Source organism: Nycticebus coucang, chromosome 23, assembly GCF_027406575.1.
Source record: "Nycticebus coucang isolate mNycCou1 chromosome 23, mNycCou1.pri, whole genome shotgun sequence".
NCBI lineage: Eukaryota > Metazoa > Chordata > Mammalia > Primates > Lorisidae > Nycticebus > Nycticebus coucang.
In genome coordinates, this window is record NC_069802.1 from 10,882,518 (window position 1) to 10,909,027 (window position 26,510).

Consider the following 26,510-nt stretch of genomic DNA (forward strand, 5'->3'; position numbering starts at 1 on the left):
TAGTACTTTTTTTTTTTTTACCTTAAAGCTAATTTTTTCTGTTTCCTTGCTGTACTTAATTTAGTTTCAGACTCATGCTCATCAAGCCAGAGAAAGCCTGTTTTATACAAGCAGATCCTGGGACTTGGAAGAAATAAAACTGGCCAGTGATGATAGTCCTGAAAAGGCTGTGTGCCCATGTTTTAGCATTTAGAAGTCATGCCCATCACTGAAACAGGTGCATTTATATTTGAGCCCTGCTTTACCCAGAGATATTCCATGAGCACTGAGAATACATTTTCTTTGTTCTAATCCCAGCCTCTGAATCAGAGCCAAGTAGAGTGCGCTCTTCATAAATATGCATTAACTGCCTGAGTATTAATGCAGGGCAGGGCTGTGATGAGCAATGCTACCTGCAGGAAGCAGAGGAAACGCCACAATGGAGAGAAAATGCTATTAGCGCATTTTATTCATTTTTCCCTGATGCTTGGGAATAATCACTTCTCTTTCAGGTCAAACCTTACCAGATCTTTCCCTTCAGGATCTCTATCAAAGGGGCTCAAATAAAAGGGCTCTCGGTGAGGCCCTCCTCCACTGGGTGCTGGAGAAGCAGCAAATTGCTTTTAATTTATTAATATTCATTGCTTGCACTTCATCCCTTTCTTGCCAGTTCAGCAGCTCCCAAGAATCTACATAAAACCTCACATCTTAACTTGAAGGTGACGTCAGCAACAAATAAAAAATGTCATGCTTGTTTGGACAACTTGTTATCACAGATCTCGGTGTACATTTTGTAATGGTCTCTAGGATGGGGGCCAATTAAGATTTAATATATTTATGGATTTTATACCAATACCCTTCTCCCCTTTCGAGATAAAATGACTGCACCCAACTTTCTGCAGGTTTGACTAAAAGCAAAACTCCAAAACAACAAAAGTTCTTTCTGAATCACCTAGGCCAACAGTTAATTATACGACAATTTCAGAGCCTCGTCAGGGTGCAGAGCCTGAACTGGCGAGATGTACAGGCCATTCTGCCGCCCCCGGGGACGCCCGGCCTCGCGGCCTGTTGCTAGTGGGCGAGGCCAGAGGGCGAGCGCAGCTCAGGTCACGCTAGCCCAGGTGGGCGTTCAGGTGCAGGGTCCGAGGCTGACCTTCCACTCAGACAGCCAGCGCGTCATTCCTGTGCGCGGCTCCAGCTGAATCCCACCTCGGGGCGTCCCAGACCCTTCCCTTCCGCTAGGCCACTCAGACCCAACACCCCTTTCTAGACAACTGGCAAACCCACTGTTATAAAAAGCCAGAGGGTGGTCGGAGAGGAAACCTGAGGCTGCAGCCAGGGGGGCACCCTTTCCTCCCCGGCCAAGACTTGGGAGAGTCGAAAACACGTTCAGGAGGGACCCAGTGAGCAGACTCCAGGAAGCTGAGAGCTGATCTTCCCCCGAGGAGTGGTACGGTCCGCAGTGGGCGGGGCGGAGCAGGCTCTCCCGGGTCGCCCCGCCCCTCCCCTCCCCGCCTCCCGGGGCAGAGCAGCCCCGGAGACCGCGAGCGCGCGCGCTCCGCGCAGACCCCTCCCCGGCGCCGGCGCCGGCGCCGAGCTCCGCCCCTGTCCAGCAGTCCTCGCCGCGGTCGCGGGGAGAGCTCGCCCAGCGCTGCGGACGCCGCCTCCTGTTTCTGCTGCTGGCGCGTGGGGGCCGCGCCCGACGGCGGCTCGGTCCCGGGTGGGCGGCGCGGCCAGGTCCTCGCCTGCACCGCGCTGTGACAGGTGCAGAGTCCGGGCTGAGAACCCACCTGCGGTCGGCACTGCCATGCCCACCATGCGGAGGACCGTGTCGGAGATCCGCTCGCGCGCCGAGGGTGAGTGGACTCCGCAGCGCGGGCTGTGCTCGGAGCGCGCGGGGGCGGCTCGGGGCTGGCCTGTGATCGGGCGGTGAGAGTGTCTGTGTCCGGGAAGAGACCCCCTCCGACCTCCTCCTCTCGGAGTCTGGCTGTGGTGCCGGGCCCCTAGGGGATCCTTCCCTCTGCGCCGCCTCCAAGACACTCGCGAACCCTTTCCAGGTTCCGGAACCCTCATACTGGTGTCCTGGACGGGAGCCCCAGCCTTGGTTTGCGCTGCAGCCTGACCGTTGCGTCCGGGTCGCCGAGCGCACTGCTGCTGCTCACCTCGCAGCCCATTAGCGCGCAACCTCCGGGTTTCCATCCAGCATCCCACCCTAGCGAACAGATCCCCAACACGCCGCCCCTGCCTTTCCCCTGAGAAGCGAGTTTGCCTTTCCCAGGCTGCAGGATGCTTTGATCCAGAGTCCCGGGCCTCTCCGAGTGCGAAGAGCCTAACCGCGGGTGGGTGCTCGGTGGGCGCCGCGCATTACGGTCTCTGCGGTTCTGCCTCCTGCGGAGCAGTGGCTCCCGGCTCGCGCGTCTGAGGTCGCCTTCTGCCTGAAGTCTGCACTTTGGCCAGCTGAGCTGACTTTTCAGCAAGGTGGAAGCTGTTCTCTTTACTCCACCCAGGGCCAGCTGTTGAATGGCTACACTTGTCATGGCTGAGCAACAGATGCCCGAGGCCGTACAGGCAAACAAGCTCTGGAGGGCCGAGACGCTCCATCCTACCCGAGGGTTCTTCAGCTTCCTGCCGGGCGCGCGGCTGGTGCTCAGTGAATATTTCGTGATTTTGCTCAGGCAAAGCCAAAATTGTATATATCTCGAGTTTCACTGTCTTTTGTTTCTTTCTTATAACCCTGTACTTGCATCCTGCAAGTGCAATAAGGTTTTTGAGAAATCTTGCCGTCGTAACTGATTCCTTCTCTTCCATCCTACCCCCACCCTTTTGTGTGAGGCAGGTGGTAAAGTGGTTTTAGAAAAAATATATATACAAGTTAGGAGGCTAGGATTCCAGGGGTTGAGACAGGACATTTTATTTTTATTCCTCAGAGTCCCCAAGCAAAAAAATACGGCTCTGCTATCTAGAATTTTCTGTTTCCAATGCTTAGAAAATATAATGTTAAATGGAACTGCTCTGGGAAGAAGGCCACATAGGAGTCAAAACTGAACTGTGTGCTACCTGGAAATTGAGTACCCACTCATTGTCCTTTATAATACACCAAAAAAATACTTTTATAGGACATTGCTGTTTTAGACGCACAGTTGAACAGGTGACAATGTTATAATAATATATACAGTAAAAATACATTCTTTTTTGCACCTATGAGTGAAATGAATGAATTTTGCTAATCACAATTTGAGCTCTAAAGGTAATGAAAATATAATGGTAATGGTAGTGATCTTTCAAGTACAGTGGGACCTCTGTAGTTGACCATCTCCCTGCACTGACCATCTCCTTACACTGACCTAATTTTCATAGACTGGTCATGCACCACATTAGGTATCAGTGCAGGAGGCCTAATTCCTTACGTCGACCACCTCCGTATATTGACCAGTTTGTTACAGTTGGTCAACTAACAGAGGTTCTACTCTATTAGCGCTGACTAATCATGTATTGTGGGAAGTAGGGTTAGGGGAGAAAAATCTGAAAGCAATCAAAGCCTACGCATGTGGGAGGATTTGGGTAGCACTGGTTGGCATGTGAATTTCTCAAGGGCTTTTGCAGAGATTACCTTAGGAAACCTTAAACACTCCTGGAGGTTGGTAGAGTACCACCTGATAGTTGAGGAAACTGATCCAGAACGGTTTAGTATCTTGCCCAAGGTTGAGCAACTAGTTCAGTGACACATTTGAATGAGGTGCTCTGGGAAAGCGAGGATCGCTCCTTACTTAATCTTTGCCGTTCTGTTTGCATCCAGCAGGGTGCAGGTCCGTGGTGGTGCTGGGTGAACGACTCCTCCCTCTGGGGTTGGTTGATTTTGTTTAGTATCTGTTCAGCATTTTGCTCAGGACTGTGATGTAGACAAATAAATAATGACTCTGTGGGCTGGCACTGTGGCTCACTGCCTGCTCTGCCCACATCTTTTCTTCCTAAGAAATATTTCTTTCCTAAAAATATGTATTTCTTTCTTTTCGAAGGAATATTCTCCTTTGAGATCTCTTGCTGCCTACAAGGCCTTGTTCTGAGCTGTAGCCCCTCTGGCCTCAGCCAAGTGAACCAGGGTAGATTCTTGACCCAACGGCTGCCATAGGTGATTCAGACACTTGCAACCTTACGGTTTGGCTCAAAAAGATCCTTTGTGCCGATCGTATCTTTCTTGGAAGCATTAAAGTTAGATTTAGAGGCAAAAATCAAAGCAGGAAGGAGCAGGGGTGAATAGTCTAGGAAGTGAGTGGTGCTGATATAAGGAAGCAGAAACTAGGTGTGAATTATTAGGAAAAGGAATGAAATAGATGGGGAGGTGCACATGCTGAGAGGGGGTGGTTGAACCTTGAAGCTCTCCCTCCCTGAGTTTTCTAGTCCCAGTTTCCAGACAGCATTAAAATAAGCTCCTTTCCACCACCCCCTCCACTCCCAGCCCCAAAAATGATTTGAATGGGCTTCTGTTCCCTGCATCCAGACTGGCCAGATGCATAACTGTATGTAAGCGATTTATAACCAATTGAGGAGAAAGGACTTAAATGAAATAGGGAATAAATAGTGTAAGGAGATGTTGCTCATTGGCCATTGTGCTTGTGATGGGGGGCAGAGGTCCTGTGGAAGATTAAGAACTTCATACATGCTTATTCCTGAGCATGAGGCCTGCCAAGTGACTACTTCATTGAAGGATGATTTGAGATGAGTCCTCACATAGTGCTTCTCAAATTATAAGGGGCATAGGAATTGCCTGGGGATCTTATTAAATGCAGATTCTAAATCCAGAGGTGTGGGGTGGAGTTGGAGTTGTTACATTTCTGATAAACTCACAGGTAATACTGGATGATGAGGCTGGCGAGGTGGCTCACACCTGTAATCCTAGCACTCTGGGAGGCCGAGGCAGGTGGATTGCTTGAGCTCATGAGTTCAAGACCAGCCTGAGCAAGAGCAAGACCCCATCTCTAATAAAAATAGCCAGGTGTTGTGGTGGGCACCCAGCTACTCAGGAGGGTGAGGCAAGTGAATCACTTGAGCCTAGGAGTTTGAGGTTGCTGTGAGCAGTGTCGCCGCCACACTCTACCCAGGGCAACATAGTGAAACTCTGTCTCAAAAAAAAAAAAAAATTATTGTATGATGCTGGCATGTAGATCACAGTCTGAGCACAAAGTTTCTGAAGAACACTGCCATCTGTTTCAGTAGTTGGGAGGGTGCTGGAGGTAGAGACTAATGACACGAAAAAATGGTTAGAGTGAACATGGCCTGTTCCAGAGTTCTTAAAGAAATGAGCCTGGAGCAGAGGGAAACTTGGAAGGAGAAGGCTGTAAGTTTGGATAGGTAGAGTGTGACTAGATTACAGAGCATTTAGAATGCCAAGATGAGTCATTTAGATACAGAATTCAATATTTGAACAGGATCTTGGAGTTCATATAATTTAATTTCTCATTTGAGCATAACACCAATATATAATATCTGAAAGGGCCATTTGAGAGCCAAATAATCATTTTAAGGGAGTAGCATCCCCCAGGTAGTATCTTAGACAAGTCTAGAAGTGTGTTGGTTCGGAGGGAAAATCATTACAGACTGTCTGCAAATAAAACCTTAAATAACAATAGTCAAAACTAGTATGGGGTGGAGAACCAGTATTGGAGTGGAATCATGAGAATGGGAAGAGAGGAATCAGGGATTTCTGACTAAATCATTAACTCATTCAACAGCTGTCTATTAAACTCATAAATACTGTTCCAGGTACTTGGAATACATCCGTGAGCAGAGTAGATAAATCCCTGCCCTGGAGCCACTTCTATACTAGTGAGGCAGAAGACAAAACACATGAAAAAATAAACAAATTATAAAATCTGTTGTCTGGTAAAGGGCTATGAGGAAAATAAAGAGAAGTTAAGATGTGTAAGGATATTGGATGGATTGCGATTGTAAGTGTGTTAGTTGGCTTGTCCTCATGGAAATGTTGATGTGAAGAGGTGAGGGGGCAAGGCTGTGACCCAGGCAGAGGGCACAGCCAGAACCCAGGCCGGGAGAGGCTGGAGTGTTAGAGGAACAGTGAGGTGGATACAAGAGTATTTAGTGGTATAGTGAATGTGGAGTGGGAGAGATGTTTTTTGAAGCAATTCTCAAGCAAAAATTAAGAATTCTAATGTTAATAAGATGCCAAGTGTCACATTAACATGCGGTTTCCCGTGCTGGCTCATGAAGATTCTGCTGAGTAAATCTGTGATGACCCTGGGAATCTGCGTTCGTAATGAGCCCCTACCATTCATTCTGGTGCTGGTGAAGCACATTTTGAGGAACTCTCCAGTATAGTATTGAAACTGACTGATTGAGGAAATCCATTAAAAGATAAGATCATTGAGAAGGAGGGTCAATACAATAAGAGAAGGTATTTTAATTTTGAAATAATTGTGGGACATCCAGTTGGATGTAATTTAAAGGTACATAGAAATTTTGAACTCCAATGTGGAAGAAGTCAAACTTGGGAATTTTGTGCTCAGAGATTATTCTTAGTGGAGAAGTCTCGATGGTGAATAAATTTGCCAGAAAGTAAGAGCAAGAATACTAAGAAGTTTAGATCTCACCACTCCTCAGTTTTCACCTATATCAAATAGGGGTCTGAACAGCATTAGTAATCTAGAAACTGGAAGTGAAATAATGGTGGCTTACACGAAATAGAGTTTTTCTCACTTCTGTGAAACTAGTGTGGAGGTGGGAAGTCAGGGTGAGTGGTTCTGCTTCTCCATCCTGAGTGTACAACATCCCTGAAGTCACAACATGGTTGCGTGGGTGCCAGACATTACGTAGGAGTTCTAGGCAGGAAAAAATGTAAGGATGAGAAACAAATGGGTTTTCTAGAAAGGACCACACAAAAATGAATGCTGGTTCTGCATTGGCTCCCAGCGGAATTTTCCAATAGGGCACGTTGCTCAGTGTTGTTCAAAGGAAAAGGAGAGAATGGGTATTGGGCAGGCTGCAGGCTCAGCCACAGTCAGGTAATCAGATGGCCACAGACTCTTGCTTGAATAAAACAGCAACTGTGCTAGAGTTCATACTTTACAAAGTAATAAGCATTAAATTGTTCAAACCTCAAGAAATGTACACAAAAGCCACATACCTATCCAGCGGTTTACATTTTTTCTCCTAAATATAATAATGCTAAAATGTAAGAACATTCATTTGATTTTATAAAACATGCTAAGTGACGTGTTTAGAAGTTGTTTTAGGGATTTTTTTTTTAATGACAACTCGAAAATGTTTTTTTGTAACTGCATGGAATACTATGTTGCATTTACTTAAAAGATAACAAAAGAAACAAAAGTAATTGTTAAAGGAAAAATCTTAGGAGACTGTTTCAGTTGTCCAGATAAAAGATGACTATAATTCTTTTTTCCTTTAATAAGCACATATTATGCACCTGTTGTATGCCAGCTAAGTGAATGATGGGACAAAAGATGTGACTGAAGGAGACGCTAAGCAAATATGGCAATGTGTCCAAGGGTGGCAATGTGTCCCATAACTGAAGTGGCACTGTGTGAGAAAGTGCGAGTGTAGTGATAGACTGTGTAGTCAATATTTTAAAATGTCAACATGTGTCCTTTTGTATAGTGTAATTCTGGATATATTATGTTAGAGCTAAGTTATTTTTGTTTTCTAATCTATAGTACAGAATTCATTTTTTTTTTCACTTTACGTCAAAAACAGAATTGAAGCATGTTGCCTACATTACAGCTATGTGGGTCATTACAAAAGTTTTGAGACATGCAAAATCAAGAAACCTAAATTCTACAGGGACAGACACAGAGGAAGCCCTGCCAGCAACACCAATAAGCTGAGCAAGCTAACACTTGCACAGGTGAATCAGAAAGGGTGCTGTCAACGGTGTTTCTTGGAAGTGAAATAAATAATAGACCATAACACAGTCTGTCTCAAAACTTTCACGATGATCCATATGTAGGAATGTTTGCGGGAGTCAGAAGATGTTTTTGAAATTAGCAAAATGTTTGCTGTGTGGGTCTCTATTCACATGGATTCGTTAAATGTAATTGTGAAAGCCACCACTGTCCCTGTCGTTCTTTACCCCTTACCTTTCCATAACCTTATCCTCTGGATAGTTGTAAGCTCCCTAAAAGTCACGGATTTTTCTCTCTCTTTGTTTTTTTTTTTTTGGCCAGGGCTGTGTTTGAACCCTCCACCTCCGGCATATGGGGCTGGTGCCCTACTCCTTTGAGCCACAGGCACCGCCCGATTTTTGTCTTTTTTGTTCACTAATATATTGCTCTCCCTGAGGATATTACCCGGCATGCAATAGGGCATCAGGTTGAATGAATAAATGAGTCTCTGACCTAAGAGATGAGAACGCTTTGTAATTCAATTTGTGAAATACTCTGAGCTAAGCCAGATGCACCAGTACCCTCATAGTGAAATCTGAGCACCACAGAGTGAGCATTTTCTGTGCTTTGTTCACTGCTATACCCTCTACATCTAGTTTTTCCTGCCACATAGTCATCATTTCAAATTTCTCAAATAAATGGTAACTTTGTGCTTTATTTTTAATGGAAGAGCTTCGCTTTGTTCTCTTAACGGTAGAAGTGCTACCTGTTCATTGGGAAAATTCATCTGCACATAGATTTCAAAAAGAGAGTAAAATGCCCCCCAAATGATGCTATCCAAGTATAATCACATTATGAAATTTGATGAAAATTTGTATATTATGAAATTTTATATATTTTATGTAAAATTTATATATATATAATTTTGCTATTTTAGTGTATATGCTTCTCCACTGTCTTCCAGAAGAGGAAAGATATATTTATTTATTAAGAAAAATGAGATTATACCCTGCATTATTTCTGATCTTTTTCCCCACTCATTAGCACATTAGTATTTCATAGACAACCGCACCGATCCCACATAGATTTGTGTAAATTCCATGAAGGATGTGATTTTTGTCTGTTGTCACTATTTCCTCAATGCCAGGACAGTGTTTGGCCCTTGGTAGGGACTCAACCATTAGGTGTTGAATGAACAGATGAATTTTGTTAACTTTATGACACCTTAGCATTTTTATGTTAGTGTAGAATAATTTACAATTTACTAAAGAATCCCCTCCGTGTTGGCATTTGCATCATTTCAGGTTTTGGTTTTTTTGTTTTTTTTTTTTAACAATCCTTAAATGAGTATCTTTGTATACCTCTCTGATGGTTCTTATTAAGTCATCCTAGAGGGAGGATTTCTGGGTCAAAAATAGGGATCTTAGACTTTTCAGCCTTTGTATTAACCTGGATGGAAGTGAACACATTATTCTTAGTAAAGCATCGCAAGAATGGAGAAGCATGAATCCTATGTACTCAATTTTGATATGAGGGCAATTAATGACATGATGGGGGTGGGGAAAGGGGAGAGCAGAGAGAGGGAAGGAGGGGGGGTGGGGTCTCTGTGTGTGACACACCTTTTGGGGGCAAGGCACAATTGTAAGAAGGACTTTACCTAACAAATGCAATCAGTGTAACCTGGTTTCTTGTACCCTCAATGAATCCCCAACAATATAAAAGAAAATATGGATCTTTTATGACTTTTGGTAAATATTTCGGAATTTCTAGAAACATTATACTAATTTACTCTCCCACGGAAAATGAACAGGAGTGCCTAGTTACCACTTTGCTGTATTATATGGTGTTCTTTTTTTATCCCTATGAACATACAGTGTAAAAAGTAAGTCTTTAAGTTTATATTGCTTTAATTGTTAGGTTGAACACATTTTGGTAAGGTCAGAGGGGTTTTTTCTGAATTGTTTACTCATGTTTCTGTAAGAAGTTTGCTTTTTATTGAATTTTAAGAGTTTCTTATATATTAAAGATATTAACTTTTTCCCCTGTTTATCTTTAAACTTTGTGGTGGTTTAACATATACATATAAGTTAATTTTCATGAAGTACAATCTTTCGGCTTTTTTCTTAAAATCTCTGCTGTAATGTCATTTTTCATTTCAAGATAGTGATGGTTTTTCATGTTTTTCTTTTAGTACTTTTGAGTTTCATTTTAAACAGTTATATTAGTAATTGCTGTGGGATTTACTGTGTTGTGAGATCTAATAATGAACTATTTACTGATTCATTCTTTTCAGACCAATTTGAAGGGCTTCCTGACGTATATATTTGAGGTTTGTTTTACGTGTTGCTTTTTGTTTATTATTTAGTTGGTGCTTCCCTTTCCTCCTCCCCCCCACCTCTCTCTATTTTGGTCTCTTTTAGCCGCTGGTATCAAATTTCTTTATTGCAACTTAATAAAATATCCTCTTAGCCGTCCTACTGTCTCTGTTCTTTTCTCTAAATTTTTCTGGCTTTTTCCACCTGTGTATTTTTCCACTTGAATTTATGAATACCATGAGTCAAGTGAAAAAAAAGATACCGCAATGCTTATGGGGATTGCCTGAAGTTTATAAATTTGTATTGAGGGAATTGACTCATCTGTGCTGAGTTTCTCTATTTATGGGTATTTTCTTTTTAATACTAGAGAAATTTGTTAGGTAAAGTCCCTCAATCCTGCCCCTTTTAATGACTTGTTCCTGAGATGATTTATATTTTTGTGAAGATACTGTGAATGGGATCCTTTAAAACAATTTATAGTCTTGAATTTTTAATAAGAATAAAATTTATGTGTTCTTTCTTTATGACTGTTAGTGTATATAGGGTAGAAACTACTGATTTGAAATAGAACATTAGTCTAAATTCCTTCATTTAAGGTAGTTTTCCAATTTTTTATCTCTATAAGTTTTTAAATTATATATTATAAAGCAAGGTTTTTTTTGTTTGTTTTTTTTTGAGACAGAGTCTCACTTATTAACCCTCAGTAGAGTGCTGTGGCATCACAGCTCACAACAACCTCCAAATCTTGGGCTCAGGCGATTCTCTCAGCCTCAGCCTCTCCAGTAGCTGGGACCACAGGCGCCCGCCACAATGCCTGGCCATTTTTTTTTGTTGTTGTAGTTTGGCCAGGGCTGGGTTTGAACCCACCACCCTCGGTACATGGGGCCAGCGCCCTACACTGAGCCACAGGCACCACCCCAAAGCAAAGTATTTTTTAAATGGGATTTTTCAATTAATGAGATTTGACCAGGTATACGTTGGTTATACAACTATTTCAGCAACATTGTTTTCTTTGTTGTTGTTGTTTTGTAGTTTTTGGCTGGGGTTGGGTTTGAACCTGCCACCTCCCGTATGTGAGGCCGGTGCCCTACTCCTTTGAGCCATAGGTGCCGCCCAACGTTGATTCATTTTTATTTGCTCAAGTGTTGTGGTCTCCACTTCCACCTTACCACTTTCAAGTTTTCGTGTAGGTGTAATAGCACTTACACAATAACCGAGGTGTTACCTTATCTTATTCTCTTTTCCATTATGAGTAAGGTCAAAATGGAGACCAGCTAGAATTTAACCAATGTTCCATGGAATCTACTTACCTTATGAAAGTGGCAGTCGTAGCTCAGGTAAGCACTAGCGAGCCACAAATGCCAGACACATGTCATTTCTAATATTCTAGTAGCCACATTTAAAATGTGAAAGAAATAGGTGAAATTAATTTTAGCACTATACTTTATTATTTAAGATTAATCAAATATTAAATCTAATAATGTAGGTAATAGTAAATTTAATAGTATGTTATACACATGTAACTATATAGGTTCTTTTTCCAATACATCCAAAATACACGATTTCAACATTTTACTGATACAAAAGTTTAAAATGAGATAGTTGATATTTTTTGTGCTAAGTTTTATAAGGCTGGTGGTTATTTTATATTTACAGTACAACTCAGTTCAGAGGAGCCCTATTTCATGTGGTCAGTAGCCCCACAAGGCTCGTGGGCACCACCAAAACAGCGTGGTTGTAGATGATCCTTCTAGCTGGCGCTTACATGTTAGGATTTACTAGAATTCTTCAGAACACAAAGCTTTATGATAGAAACCCATGGCTCAAAGTAAGCTTATTAAAAATCTTGTAGATAGACTCCTCTTAAGTAGAGATTTAATAAGCCTTCTACCTTCCTTCCTAGCAACAGAAGGCACTCGTGTATACGTAAAACCTCAGGTCTGATGTTAGTGCTTAGATAGTAACTGCTTTGGACGTGGCATTTGTGGCAATTTAGGGATTTTACTGGGAGCAGTACATGATTGCATCTTTTACAGCCTGTTGTTTTATTTCTGTATTTTTAAAAATTCTTTCATAAATAGATTTGGAAAGCAAAAGCTCGCCTTCCCTGTCTTCCTGTTGGTTTTTATTTAAATGTTAACATGAAATGTGAAATAGATATGACTTTGGTGGCTTCTGTGTACAATAGCACTGTCACTTTTGTTGAACTAAGGGACTATTGTATAGAACTTGGCTTGGTGGATTAGTTACTTCCAATTAATTTGGCAAAGGGCGGTGTCTATTTTAGGTTGAGCCTCTGTTTGTTATTTTGTGTCAGCTGTCTTTGAAGAAGGTGACTGATCTTGGTCCATCTGGGGCTGTGCTCAGTGGCATCAGATTAGTCAGGTGATAGTTGAGGCAGAGACGGTTACTAAGGCCAAAGCCAGCCCAGGTTCTAGGCCAGGAAACCATTTTCATGGGCCACACCGGTTTAAAGTACAAGATTGGCTTTGGAGACTAAAGCACACAGCAAACATCAGTATGCAAGGGCTAACCCGAGAGGCAGTTTGTTCTGATGCCAGTCCAGAACTGTTGGCTTGCTTTAATTTGCCTAGGTCCTGTGGCTGACTCTGGTCCTAAGGTAAGGTACAAATTCTTCCAGCTTCTGCAGACCACGTTTCCCCTTTGTCCCTTCCTCACCCCAAAATCTTCCATGCAGGAGACTTGAAGAGCTCCAACTTAGCACTCTAAAGACAAAGCTTAAATGCCCTGTCGTGTTTCCCTGTCACAGGCACAGCAACTGCGAGAGTGCTGGGGCCCCACCTTGCTTGTGGCAGTTTCCCTCTCAGAAAGATCCTAGTTTCTGGCCCTGGCTTGGACTCTAGGGCTCTGCACTGGTGACCAGCTCTTACATGGAACCAGGCCTGCCATGGTTTCTAAATATCATAGCATTTGCTTTTGCTTTGCCCACTGTTGCTCTTGGCTAGCTCATCTGAACAAACTTGCTGCCCATGTGGGGGATCTGGGTTCTGAGTGTATGTGACTGTTCCTCCTGGGTCTCCTGCTGTGCTGGTACCCTGTCCTCCTGGGGGCTGTGACTGGTTGACTCTTTCAGTTACCTTCCAGTCTGTCTCTCTCTAGTTTATCTTTCCTTTTTTTCTTTAATCTCCTCCTGCCTAGCCCACCAGCTGTGTCCTATGTCTGACCAGACCAAAGAAATGAAACGGGTCTTTTTAAGTTTTACCCAAATCTGATATGCAGCTCTATATGTGAAGCTTAAGTTGAGTTCTGTCTACAATCTGTGCTAGAATGATTGTGGCAAGTGTGCTCAGGTGTCCTTGGTCAACTTTCCTTACTTTATTTTCTTGGTTGTGGGTGAATGTTAAAGAAATGACGTGTTGAAGAATGGCATTGTCAGCTGTCTTCAATGCACTGTGTGGCCAGTGTGGATGGGTCAGTGGGAAGCTTGAGAAATGTGAGTTGTTTTATAGACATGTGAGTTGTTTTATAGCCCTCAGTGCTCAGCCCTGGTTGCACAGTGAATCAAATGGGAGGAGGGGCTTCTAAATAATACTGATGTCTTATTAGTAGTAATCATAATACTATCCCAGACCCATCCCAGACTGTCAAGCCTTGTCTGTGGACCAGGCATTGATATTTTATCTCCCAGGCAAAAGAAGAAAAACTATGTAGATCCTTAGATTTGCTAACTTGCAGAGAGGATGGGAGATCGGTTTTATGTGAAGCAATATAAGTTGCCTGCCAAGAAACAAGGGCATAGGATATTTTTGATAAATTCTTTTGTCTATCACCCGCTTACCTTACCTGTCTAATTATACTTCTCTTCATTTTCCCCTCAGAAATGCTCAAGGTCATGTAAGGAAAATCACTTGTTAGGTTTTAAAGGCTTTCTTTACAATTCTGAACTGAACGTTCAGTACGATCAAATGAAGAGCACAACACATTGGGTTTATTTTTAGCTGGTGTCATGTCTACTCCGGGAACTTGTTGGACCTGAGCTTTCCTGCAGTATCCTTCATTACTCAGTGTTTGCTAACCTGTTTACTTTTAGTATGTTGTAGTAGTTAATCCTTTGATTCATCCTACATTTGTAGCTCAAATCTTTTAGTCATTTGCAGCTGCAAAAAAAATAGCTTAACGGTTTTGTACAAGACTTCTGCAAAATCTTTTACTTTTTTCCAAGGGGTGTATTTTCTCTATATCTACAGCTATGGACCTATCCCACCATGACATGAAATAGTCTTTGCAGCATAACATACAAAATGTGAAACTTATCCCATGGCCCAGTTCACCTACCTTCCCTGGCTGCTAAGATGAAACCTGTTTTTGAGACTTGATCTGGCTCATGTGTGTGTGTTTCTCCGTGGCCACGTGGGTGGCTGCTGGATTCCGGCTTCACGGTGCTGGTGTGAAGATTATCCCTTGAAGTGCTGAGAATAGGAAAACAAACACTCCCCGTGTCTTAGACTGAGTGTACTATGACCCTCTTTTGTATGATTGTTTAACTTATCTCTCCTTGTTTCCACATCTAGACTTTCCTTTATTAGGTGATAATGTGACTTGTACTTCACAGATGGGAATCATCTTCAAAAGCCAGAATTTGACTTAGTAGAGAAGGGAAAGTTCTGAATTGTTGGCTTTATTTAACCCCAGATGGCTACTGATTCCTATCTTTTTGTTTAAAGTTCAGTAAAAGAATCATTCCATGAGTTGGCCTTTTGTTGACTTACATTAGCAATATAATATAATTAGGAAAGGGGGAGCCCTTTTAATTTCCCTGGGTGGCAAATTGACTCTCTCTTGGTCTTATTAAGTGACTCGCCCTGTGGAATTTATCCTTGGCGGTTGCTGAACGACTCTCCTGTACGTTTTAATTTTAACTGAGCTTGGATACCAAGGCCGTCAATCTCAACTTAGTAGCTTTCTTTATGAGGTGTCAGACGTTTTTCCATATGCTCAGCTAACACTGTCCTTTTTAGAGAAGTTTTATTGAAGCAAATTAATCACATTACTATCTTTACTGTTCACATTTCCTGTGCTTTTCCTCTATTCTGCGGTAGTCACTTAACAAGTAGGGTGCACTTGTTTTGTCAAATAGCAACACTGTGGCTCTAACTCATTTAGTGATGCCTGTTCTATTTTTCACACCTTAAGCTAATGCTCTATAAATAATTGACTTCAGAAGAAGTGAAATGAGGCTCTGGGGGCTCTCCCTCGGCCTGGAGGGGTGTCTGGGTTCTGGCTCTTCTGCGCAGTGTGGCCTTGGACAAGCCACTGCCCTCTGCAGACTTGTGTTTTTCTTTGACAGAATGGTAATACCTGCCAGTGACTTATCTGCCTGCTGGCAAATGAGGACACAGAGCCTGGCTGCACCTTAGAGTCTCCCAAGGAGCTGTCAACCCCCATGGCCCACTCGAAGAGATTCTGACTTCATTTTTAAGACAGATGTGAAACAAGGAGAAATGATAATGGCCTTGACTACTTAGTATCAGTGGAGGTGTTGAGAAGTGGTCAGATTCAGGATATAGCTTGAAGATAGATCTAACAGATTTGTTGGTGGATAGGATATGGAATGTGAAAGAAAAAGAGGAGAAAGAAATGACTAAAGTTTTGGGCCCTAAGCCCAAAATGATGGTGCCATTTACTGAAATGGAAAATACTGGGATGAAGAAATGAGAAGTGTGAGAAGGTCCCCATGTGCCAGAACACATGTTTGCAGACATTTTTTCTTTATTCTCTTAGAAGGAGTGTTGCATTTATCCTAAAATCCAGATTTCCATCTTCTCCTGCCCCCAATTTCTTTTCTCTGAATATTTTTTTGAACTTCAGTAAACATAACTCTTACTGTCTTACCTGTTCTCCGTTGCTAAGAATTCTAGGCCCATCTAGGAATTGTATTGATTCTGCTCCATAATCACGGTTGATGAGAACACCACTGTATTCTTTTGGCCCTTGAGGTACTCCAAACTGCAGGGATGTTCTCCAGAGTGGATACAGTAAATGAAAGCATCTGCTATAAAGTAGGGCGAGGCAAATGTCTCTTGAATCTGCATCTGGGAAGTGATCAGGATAAGATCAAAGCTCTTCAAACGTTGGAAGCTGAGCTTGTATAATGCTGAAGTGGTTTTAAAATCTCATGGCGTTTCCTGCTATTCATGTGGAGACCCATTGCACCTTGCTTAACAGTGAGCACAGCGATGCCAGCAGACCTGGGAGCTGACGTCGTGATTCTGGATGGTGGTGTTAGCATCTGGAGGTGTTAGCATCTGGAGGTACGAGCATTACACTAGGAGGTTCTTTCTGCACTGGGTGATTTTTATTTATGGTGTTAGAAGGTTCTTAAAGCATTTGTATCTGGAGGTTTAGCATCTGGAGGTACGAGCATTACCCTAGGGGGTTCTTTCTGCACTGGGTGATTTTTATTTATGGTGTTAGAAGGTTCTTAAAGCATTTGTATCTGGAGGTTTAGCATCTGGAGGTACGAGCATTACCCTAGGGGGTTCTTTCTGCACTGGGTGATTTTTATTCATGGTGTTAGAAGGTTCTTGAAGCATTTGTTCCACCCATCCTCACGTTATTCTTGCTCTACCTGTGGATTGGGCAGGGCTGATGGCAATTGCACACACGTGTACATGCTGTTGTCTTGATGCCGCTGAGCACTGCGCTGGGCCTTTTAAGTCTTTGCAGCCCACCAGCTGTCATTCACATGTCCTAGTTTAATCTGTTCAGTAGAGGTTTCTATATTCCTTTTTAGCCACCTCCTGACAAACTGAAGGATGCCAGCCATTCCTTATTTTGTTTCTGTGAAAATGACTCTTAGATCTTCAAGCCTACCTTGTCTGACCAGTCTTGGTGGGTTTTTAATACCACCTACCCACAGAGCTTATGGCTGACCAGGCAGCCCCACCCACACCCATCCTCAGGGTCATGTTGGGGCGTGCTGGAGTTCTCAGGTGCTCACATGTGGGTCTCCTATTTTTCTAGCCTTCTTCTATGGACTTGGATATTTTGCATCCCAGGTTATAACACTGCTTGTCATCAACAGGCAGATGACTGTCACATTTTCCTTATCTTGGGCAGGGTCTGATTATGTAGAGTAAAAGGCTGTTGTTCTGGCCGGTGAGCAATGTATGTTGCTGGGTGTGCCCTGCTGGTGTCCCCGCTGAAGTCCCAATTGGAGGGCAGGCTTCACTTTCTTCACTGAGTGTTTTTGATGGTTGAGTAAAATACAAAGGCGAATAATTTTTTCCATCTTGCAAAGTCGCAATGGAGGTAAGAAGCAGGTGGCAGTCAAACTCTACTGACTCATTATGAGAATAATACAGCAGTAAAATGATGTTATTTGGGTGTTTCTGCTTGTTTTAATAAAAAGAGGACTAGCGTGTTGGAACCAGTCCATTTATCTACCTGGTTTTATGTTCTAAAATGTGTAAATAGCTCTACTACGAAAAGTTGTAATCATTCTGAAAACTTTTGCTATTGTTTAATAGTCATGTAGGACTTTTTAAGGACTCGCTCATTCAGAACTATGTTTCTGTTGTGACTGCTACCGAACTCAGCGGGGTTAACTATCTTATAAGCTTTTATGGCAATGAATTCAATAATATTCTTTTCCAGGTACAAAATGATGAAAACTTGTCCCCACATTAGCACTGAAGTTGTGGCTCTTTGATACCCTTATAATTGTCTATTCAAAAAAAATCTTTTTGAAAGGAATGATGGAATTCTAGATTTGGAAAAGAACTTAGAAGTCACTTAGTGCAACGCAGTACTTGATATGACCTGCTAACGATTGACTATATAGTTCCTACTTGACTACTGCTCAGCAAAGAGCGGATACCCCTTTTGGGACAGCTCCTTGCATTCTCAGCTCTAATTCTTAGCAAGTTCTTTCATGCTAGGAAACAATAAAAGCATCCAGAAACATTATGTTGTACACATTGTACTAGGCCAAATGTCCCCCATATTGTAATTTGCACAGTTGATTTTTTTAGGTCTTTATATAAGACCACCCATTGATTCAGCCTCTCAAAATCTTCCTGTACTCTGATTTTTTTATGTCATCTGCGCATTGATTTATCATGTCACATGTGTTCTTATCCTGTCCTTGCAACCCAGGCAGTCTGGCTCCACAGCCTTCACTAAATTGTGTGATTACTCTGCCCAGGGGTCCTTCTGCGGGGCTGGGTCTTTGGGAACTCTCGCCCTGCCCAGTATTAACCTTTCTTTGTCTCCACATGTCTGCTCTGTCCTCCACTTTGTAACTTTGGCATGCACATGGCTTCAGAGTACCGTGACACCTCCTCCAGTCCAACCCTCCGTAGTGGTCCCAGCTTCATGCCGAGTCTGCTGACCACAAGTCCCCATTCCCGGAGGGCATCTGCTCAGCCTAGCTGGTTGGGTACTCCGTGTTGAGCCTGACACCCAGGGCTGCAGGGGTGTCATAATTTCATAATCATAGAGCCATGTCTTCATTTTATAACAATAGGGCAGTGCTTCTCAACCTTCCTAATGCCACAACCCTTTAATACAGTTCCTGTATGAGAACTGTGACCCACAAGTTGAGAACTGCTGCAATAGGGCCTTGGCCAAAGCCTTACTGAAATCTAGGTACCAAGAGTTCTATTTAAAAGAAGAACAGACAAGAAGGGGCCCCAGCATTTTAAGAACTCCCAGCAACCTCAAACTCTTGGGCTCAAGCAATGCTCTCCCCTCAGCCTCCCAAGTAGCTGGGACTACAGGTACAACACCCAGCTAGCTTTTTATTTGTTTATTTTGCTTTGTTTTTTAAAGATAGGGTCTCACTCTTAGGCTGGTCTCCAGCTCCTGAGCTCAAGCAATCCACTGAAGAGGATCCACCCAGAGTGCTAGATTTTTAAAGGAAATATTTCCTTTTGGTCTCTTTCACAACAATTCAGTCCTCAATATTAGCTGAATTCTCAGTGTACATGAGAGGTGTTCTTTTAACTTATGAATTATCTTCAGACTTTTTCCCATAACTCATTTAGGAGCAGTAGATCCCACCATCTAAATCTGTGAACTCTGAAGGATCATCTGTAGACAACCTGCAATTTAATAAACAATGGCTTATAATCTACATAATCCATCTTCTTCCCTTTTTAGAACATTGGGAGAGTGCAGGTGGTTCTCTTTCCCTGTGGGTTCTGTATCCATAGATTCAACTAACTGTGGATGGAAAATGTTTAGAAAAAAAAGAAAACCATTCATCACAGTTCCCTAAAACAAACCTTGAATTTGCCAGGTGCCAAGTGCTCTGCTGAATTCCCGTGACTGAAGGCGTGTTGGCATTGCATTAGGCACCTAAGTAGTCTAGTGATGATTTAGAGTATAAGGGAAAATGTGCACAGGCTATATGCAGATACTTTACCTTTGCGGGAGGGGTTTGAGCATCTGCAGATTTCTGTATTTGACGGAGGTAGGAGTGGGAAGCGGTCCTGGAACCAGTACTCCAGGCTATCAAGTGACAACGCCATTTTCTTACCTTTATATTTTAGATCCTCTCTCATTCACTGTGTTTTCCATGATTAGTGAAAATCCACTTGACAATTCTGCAGGTTCTCATAGTTCTATAGTTTAAAAGATAATATACACACGAACCCAGGGTAGCCGTAAAGTTTGCGTGCAATTTAAAATAGCGTGTCATTCTTCTTAGTAAAGTATCACAAGAATGGAAAAGCAAGAATCCAATGTACTTGATCCTAATATGAAGCCAGTAGATGATCTAATACTGCCCACATAAGAGAAAAACTCACATCAATTCAAGATGGCGGGCGGGAGAACAAGGAAGCAGGGAGTGGGGTTGGGGTGTTCGGCACACCTCTTGGGGGTGGAACACAATTATAAGAGGGACTTTACGTGTCAAATGAAAACTCTGTAACCTAATTCTTTGTACACTCAATGAACCTGAAACAACAAAAATAAAAGGTTAAAAAATAAATTTAAAAAGTTTAAAAAAATAAAATAGTGTGCGATTTTCTGCACGTGAACGTTATGACTTCCCTGTATATGTTCGTTGCTATGAGGTGTGCATTCATTTCAGGCAGCTAGCTAGGTGCTGGCTTTTCTCTTTTTCTTTTTTCAATAATCCCTAACTTCTTTTTTGCTGTAGTTCCTCCAACTAATGTTTATTCCAGCCTTTCTAGTCTGAAGATGGCTATGCTTGATAGACAATTGAAGCAAAGAAGGAGAAGTCGAGTTAGGAAGTTCTGCTTCATGTTTTATTATCTGTTGACTTTGCCTTGCGTCTTCCAAGCAGCAGGCCCATCTCACCCATTCCTGTGTTCCAAGTGAAGGAAGAAGACATTTTAGTGATCTCTGACGTGTCTAAACACACTTTTGCTCCATTTTCAGGTATTTGTGCGTCTGGTGACATTCACTGTCAGACGTGTGAGCCTATTTTCAACCTTCGCCCTCATCTTTTTTTGTCTTCTTGTACTTGTTCAAGGAGTCCTGAGCAGCGGCCATGGTCTCGCTGAGCACACTTCTTCCCCCTTGTCAGCAACTTTCACAATTACTCAGACGTTGCTTTGGATGCCCGTCTGGGCTTCTGCCCTTTTGGGTCTTTGTGATAAACTGAAATGTGTCTTCCGGAAGTTGGAAGCTATATCTGACTTGGCCTGGTGTTCCCCTCTCTGACAGTCCAGAGCTCTTTGGTCCAGCAGCAGTTGGTCATCTCGTTTCCTGCCCTTGGTGAACTTGATGCAGTGCAAGCCAACAATGGTTTAAACTAATAGAGACTTGTGGGTGACTTCTGGTAGTTGAAACTCCTCATTTCCGGTGCAGGCTGCTTCTGTGACTATTTTTAAGTCTGTACTGGGAACATCCCATCTTGTGTGGGATATTCTCAAGGAGATGTCATTAAACTCCGCTCACTTCCATTGTTTTACTTCCCTTTCCATTTCAGCCTGATTTGGCTTAGGTCTTGCACAGCAGCATTGTGTTACTATGCCCAGCAGCTCAACCTACCCAAGGTAATTATTTTCCTGGGTCAACATCCAAACTGGCTTCCAAGGAGACTGAGTACTTACTGTGTGTAAGGCCCAACCCTGGGCATTCCACAGATTTGCTTGTAATACTCCTTCAGGACAGCCTTTCTCCTGAAGGGCAGGAGTGCTCTTCCCAGCATCTAATGCTTAGAATTTGTAGTACTACTTTTGGGGTTTCTGCAGTTCAGCATGGGTTCAGGAAGTGTTAAGCCATTACTTTTTTTCCTGTTTTAGGCTGCCAATGGATGTCACATTTATTTTTAGATCAGTTCCCACAAAGACACTTAAAGAATAATATTATTTACCATGTATGCTAATGACAGGTCTTAATAAGAAAATATATTAGTGGTTTTGAGGATATACCTTTATACAAAGGTATAAAGTTCTAAGAATTTTCAGATGCCTTATATTAAAATAGAAAGTGTAGTAAACATTTAGTATGTGGAAGGGACTTCCTTGAAATATTATTTGTGTTACTTCCTCATATTAGAGTAACCTACCTAACAGATACTTACAAGTACTCCCATGCCTGCCCCATCCATGGTACCCTAAGCATCCATAACATCTTTTATTATTCTCAGTTATGATATACTAAGTGTAAAGCTCGAAAGATTAATATCAGAGATGCAGTGGTCTGTTACATGTAGGATATAATCAGAACTTTGGTAGGCATCACCATAACAGTCACAGTCACTCCATCTTAAAGCTAACCAGTAACTCGTTCTTTTGCAAGGCCTACCTGTGGTCTTGCTGAGGAATCCCCAGGAACTGAACCACTAACCCTGAAACCAAGATTGTAATACTCCCTCTCTGGAGAAAAATGCTGAAGCATCATCCTTCAATTCTGTTACTGTCCAGCTGACACCAGATGGCCACTGTTCAGGCTAACTGTGGAGAGAGCTGCTGACATATATGTAGACGGTTGCTGCACCTGCTGAAACTCCCCTCCCTTTGAAACCCCTCAGCCAGCCTGAGGAATCTGAGATGGTTTTTGTCAGTTATTATCTCTTGGATACACCCACTTTTCCTATCACCAATACTTGCCTCTTGAGTCTGGCTTTTTGAGTGACAGGCAGCTGGGCTTGTGTTTAGTGCCATCACTTCAAGGAAGAATGGCCAGGGGGAGGGTGTTTTGATGATTAAGTAGCATCTGGCAAAGCTGTGAGTGTAGGGGAAGGTCTCGGCTGGAAAAAACTGTGTCGAGGTGGAATTGACACAGAGGAGGAGAGAGGGAGAAGGGAGGTGAGGCTTACTTGGTGAATGGATGAACGCGTCTCTCTCTGTTAGAGCCTTGGAGTCGGGGCAGACTTTGTCATCTTCCAAATGTTGTCCTGGCCGTAGCACCCCCTGGTTCTCTGACCATGGGCAGGTCTTCCTGTGAGAAGTGAGGTTTCATCATCTTTGTCATTCTTAGAAGAATTTTTTTAAAAAGTTAGCCCTTTTGTATGATGGAAAACAATGAGTTTTTGAAAGAGATAACCATGTGTAACATCATTGGGGTGTTTATTACAATGATGTTGTAACCCCAATAATGTTGTAACTTGGACTTGAGCTAGGTAGTGAGCTAGAATCACAGTTGCATGAAAAAGAGGGCAATGCAGAGGGAGCTAGGAATATGGAAAGCTTTCTGGCTATTGTGCACAGCCCATAGGGAGGCAATCCATAGTTATTCCAGAGCGTGCTGGGCCCAGAGCTCATGTAGGGCAGCATTAACATCAGGAGAGGTCTTATCCTTCAAGTAGGGCCTGTTGGGGAAGGTTCCATCCAGCCTAATGATCTCTTGAGCTTTGTGGTTTTAAGTCATCAATCCAAGTAAGCTGGTAGGTGAGGTATAGGGAACAGGGTTCAGCTTCTTGAAGAAGGTAGGATGTCAGCGACCTCACCTGTCCCTCTGCATTGGGACAGGAGTTGGCTTCTAGCAAAAAACTGAAATGCCTCTGCTAAGATTCCACAATATAGAAGCTGAGCATATCCTTTCAGTAGGTGGAGTAGTTCCTTAAATCAAATGAAAATCCTTCTAGAAAAGTCAAGAGCAAAGCAAGGCAGCTTGGCTAATGGAAAATCAGTTCAAGCTGCCCCAGATCAGTCCTTTCTGGGCTCAGCCTTCCATCTGTCTACATGGCAAATTGAATGTGACAGGCTTCACCTAGGCCCACCTTCATGTCAAAAGGGGGGCACAGTCACTTGATGGAGTGGTCCCCCAAGACTGCAGTGGGGGCAGGGGAGGAGGGCAGCTCCATAAAGGAGAGCAATGAGCTGCTTCAGTAACGAGCTGGATCCTGAGCTGGAAAGAGCAGCAGATGGCCACTGCCCAGCACCCAGATGAGCACTGTGTGCAGGGCTGGTGCAGTAATGCAACTGAAAATTTTATTTTCTCCCTGGCTACTGTAGTCAGGGTCGAGAAATTTGAGAGGTGTTGCTGAGTAGTTTCAATTTTAACTTCCATGCTTTTAAAGGTGTTTTCTTCAATACCATATTTGAAAATTAGTAAGTCTTTGCCTTTAAAGCACCCGGTGTGCAGAGCAATGGTTTCTTCCTCTGCTTTCTCTCTGAGCGCATTCTCTGGGCTCACAACCACATGTTTGACATGACCATTCTGCTCCAACAGTGCATGGAATTCCAAATCTTCTTTAGAGAGGAGTAACTCTCCAGTAACTGCCTCTGTGTTTCTAAGTAAATGAACATCGATGTATCTATTGTTAAGACCCCATTAGAACCAAAATAAATATAAATACAGACAGCTCAATTATTCAGCCAAAGGTGGTTTCTATACAGAAGCTTGAGCAAAAAAATTAATAATAACACAAATATGTATTAGAGAAAGACTTTTAATTATTATTTTTCCCAGAGAAAAAAATATGTTACGCCTTTGAAAAGGACAGTGGGCAATGCTCATAATTTCCTCCTGAATACACCTAACTTTAATCACACCCGAGTTCTACAGTTGTGTCTCTGAAGTCTCCGGTTTTCCAGTTAATATTCTTTTATTAGATTCTATGAGTGTTTGTTTAATGACCTTAATCAGGTGAAGAAACTCGAGCAATTAATATAGTCTCTTTAATATCTAATCTGGGGTGCCACTGAGTAAAAGTTGATATAATTGGACTTTCCTAAATATCTGTAGGAGATAATATAATAGATATTCTGATTCCAATTACCGCCTTACTTATAATTGCAATAAAGTTGAGTCTGCAAAAACTTAATGGTTCTCTAACCACATTACCAGGCAACAGAATGATTTTGTGTCTTTGTTCTCGCCTTCCTCCTACCTATCCACCCCTGCATTTCTGTTGCGTAACCCCTATACAGATGACAATTTGGGGGGAAAAATAACATGTACTTGTTTAATATTAATTTATAAAATTGTTTGGTAAAATTCACTATTCTGCTATTTGCATTGATTCACAGTGGTCACAACTATCATTAAATATTATCCCCAAATTAAGAAATATTAAGACTTTCATTAGTACCTTTAAGGGCTTGGTGTTTCCCATGGCAAGTATTTTGATGGGGAGATTAGCTCTGTAGTCTCTGGAGAACCTAGGGTGACAAGAACTATTTGAATGATAAGTGTACTTGTCATTGCTAACTTAAAATGTCATCCCATTAACCATATTTTATGGGTAAGGAACCTTAGGCTTGGTGGATAAATAATTTGCCTGGTGCTATGTTGAAATGGCTTAATTTGAATTTGAACACAAATCTGACTACAAAAGCTATTTCTTTTCTTTCTTTTTTTTTTTTTGTTGTTGTTGTTGTTGCAGTTGTCATTGTTGTTTAGCAGGCCCAGGCCAGGTTCGAACCCACCACTCTCGGTGCACAGGCTGATGCTATAATCACTGTACTATGGGCGCCAAGCCAAAAGCTATTTCTTGTCATCTGAGGTCTGTCTTTCCAATGTCTTAATAATAGCTAGAATAATTGCACATGTATGAGGAGCCAGGCCCTATGTCAAGTGCTTTACCATTCTGTTATCTATCTCATGTGTTCCCCACAAAACCTGTATGAAAGAGTAGGCAACAAATGGTTAATTTGCTTTTCTAAATTAACCGTTACTTATCATTGATACACCTAAATAGTCACTCTCACTCTTAGGCAAAAGTCTGTAATGTCTTTTTTGTTATATTCTGTATTTTTTTTAATTGTGAAAGTAATTTTTTTTCTTTTTTTATTGTTTGGGATTCATTGAGGATACAAAGATTTTGTTTGTTAGGTAAAGTCCCTCTTGTAATTGTGTCCGCCCCCAGGAGGTGTGCCATGCACCATGTCCCCCCCTACCCTTCCTCCTCCCCTCTCCCCTATATTCTGTAATTTAAATATTACGGATTACCATGTTGTATTGTCTATAAAGAGAGTTATATTTATTTTTTAAGTATTAAATCATTTGTATTTAAAATTCTACATTAGAAGTAATAGGCAGAATTGATTTGAACAATATTTCGTTTAACCCAGTGTGTTAGAAATACTATAAATTTAGCGTGTAATCAAAGTAGACTCCTACGTTTCTTTAAAATCCTACATTTCTCTCATGTCTTGGGCTTTTTCTTGGAGTAGCACAGACTGTGAGGGCTGTGTAGCACCATACAGTGCTGGGATGATGCTGAGATCATTATCCAGTGTTCTCAAATGGTCCTCCTGCTTCAGCCTTTCACTGCATTCCAACTGCATTAAGAACATAAAGTCAAGGCTCGGTGCCTGTGGCTCAAGTGGCTAAGGCGCCGGCCACATATACCTGAGCTGGCGGTTCAAATCCAGCCTGGGCCTGTCAAAGAACAATGATGGCTGCAACCAAAAAATAGCCAGGCGTTGTGGCAGGCACCTGTGCTCCCAGCTACTTGGGAGGCTGAGGCAAGAGAATCGCTTAAGCCCAGGAGTTGGAGGTTGCTGTGAGCGGTGATGCCACCACACTCAGAGTGACAGCTTGAGGCTCTGTCTCAAAAAAAAAAAAAGAACATAAAGTCAAGTTGCTTATTCTTTTCCCCAATCTGGCCTTGCTCCGTTTGTGTTATGCTTTTTTACTATTACTGGTCCTCCTCTTCCGAGACATGCAGAGTCTATCCTTTCCCCCAGGGCTTTGTCCCTGTGGTTCTCCTGCTGGGTTTACACAGTTCCTTCCCTTCCCTTACGTATCATCAAGGTCTCAGCCCAGCCTGTCCTGGAGAGGGCTTCTCTGATGACTCAGTACAAAACGGCAGCAGCTGTAGTCAGAGCTTCACTGGCGGTGATACCAGCAACAGTGAGAAGGGCTCACGCTGGACGGGTCCTTGCTACGCTCCAGGCACTGTTCTTCCCAGGTACTGACCCAGGGAGTCCTCACAGCCACTCTTTCAGGCAAGGCACTATCATTCCATAGATCA

The 26,510-nt window shown here is 42.6% G+C and overlaps 1 protein-coding gene across 3 annotated transcripts in view; it reads left to right on the plus strand.

Annotated features, from left to right (window-relative positions):
* Nucleotides 1-1,643: 1,643 nt before the first annotated feature.
* The window catches only part of ATP8A1 (ATPase phospholipid transporting 8A1), a 274,837-nt gene continuing 249,970 nt past the window's right edge, over nucleotides 1,644-26,510 (plus strand). For 2 of the 3 annotated variants that reach the window (XM_053577693.1, XM_053577692.1), the window contains exon 1: nucleotides 1,644-1,835. In XM_053577693.1, the coding sequence (XP_053433668.1) occupies nucleotides 1,787-1,835 (49 nt within the window). In that variant the 5' untranslated portion in view covers nucleotides 1,644-1,786. The remainder of the gene's footprint in view (nucleotides 1,836-26,510) is intronic. The other variant, XM_053577687.1, reaches the window with a different exon arrangement.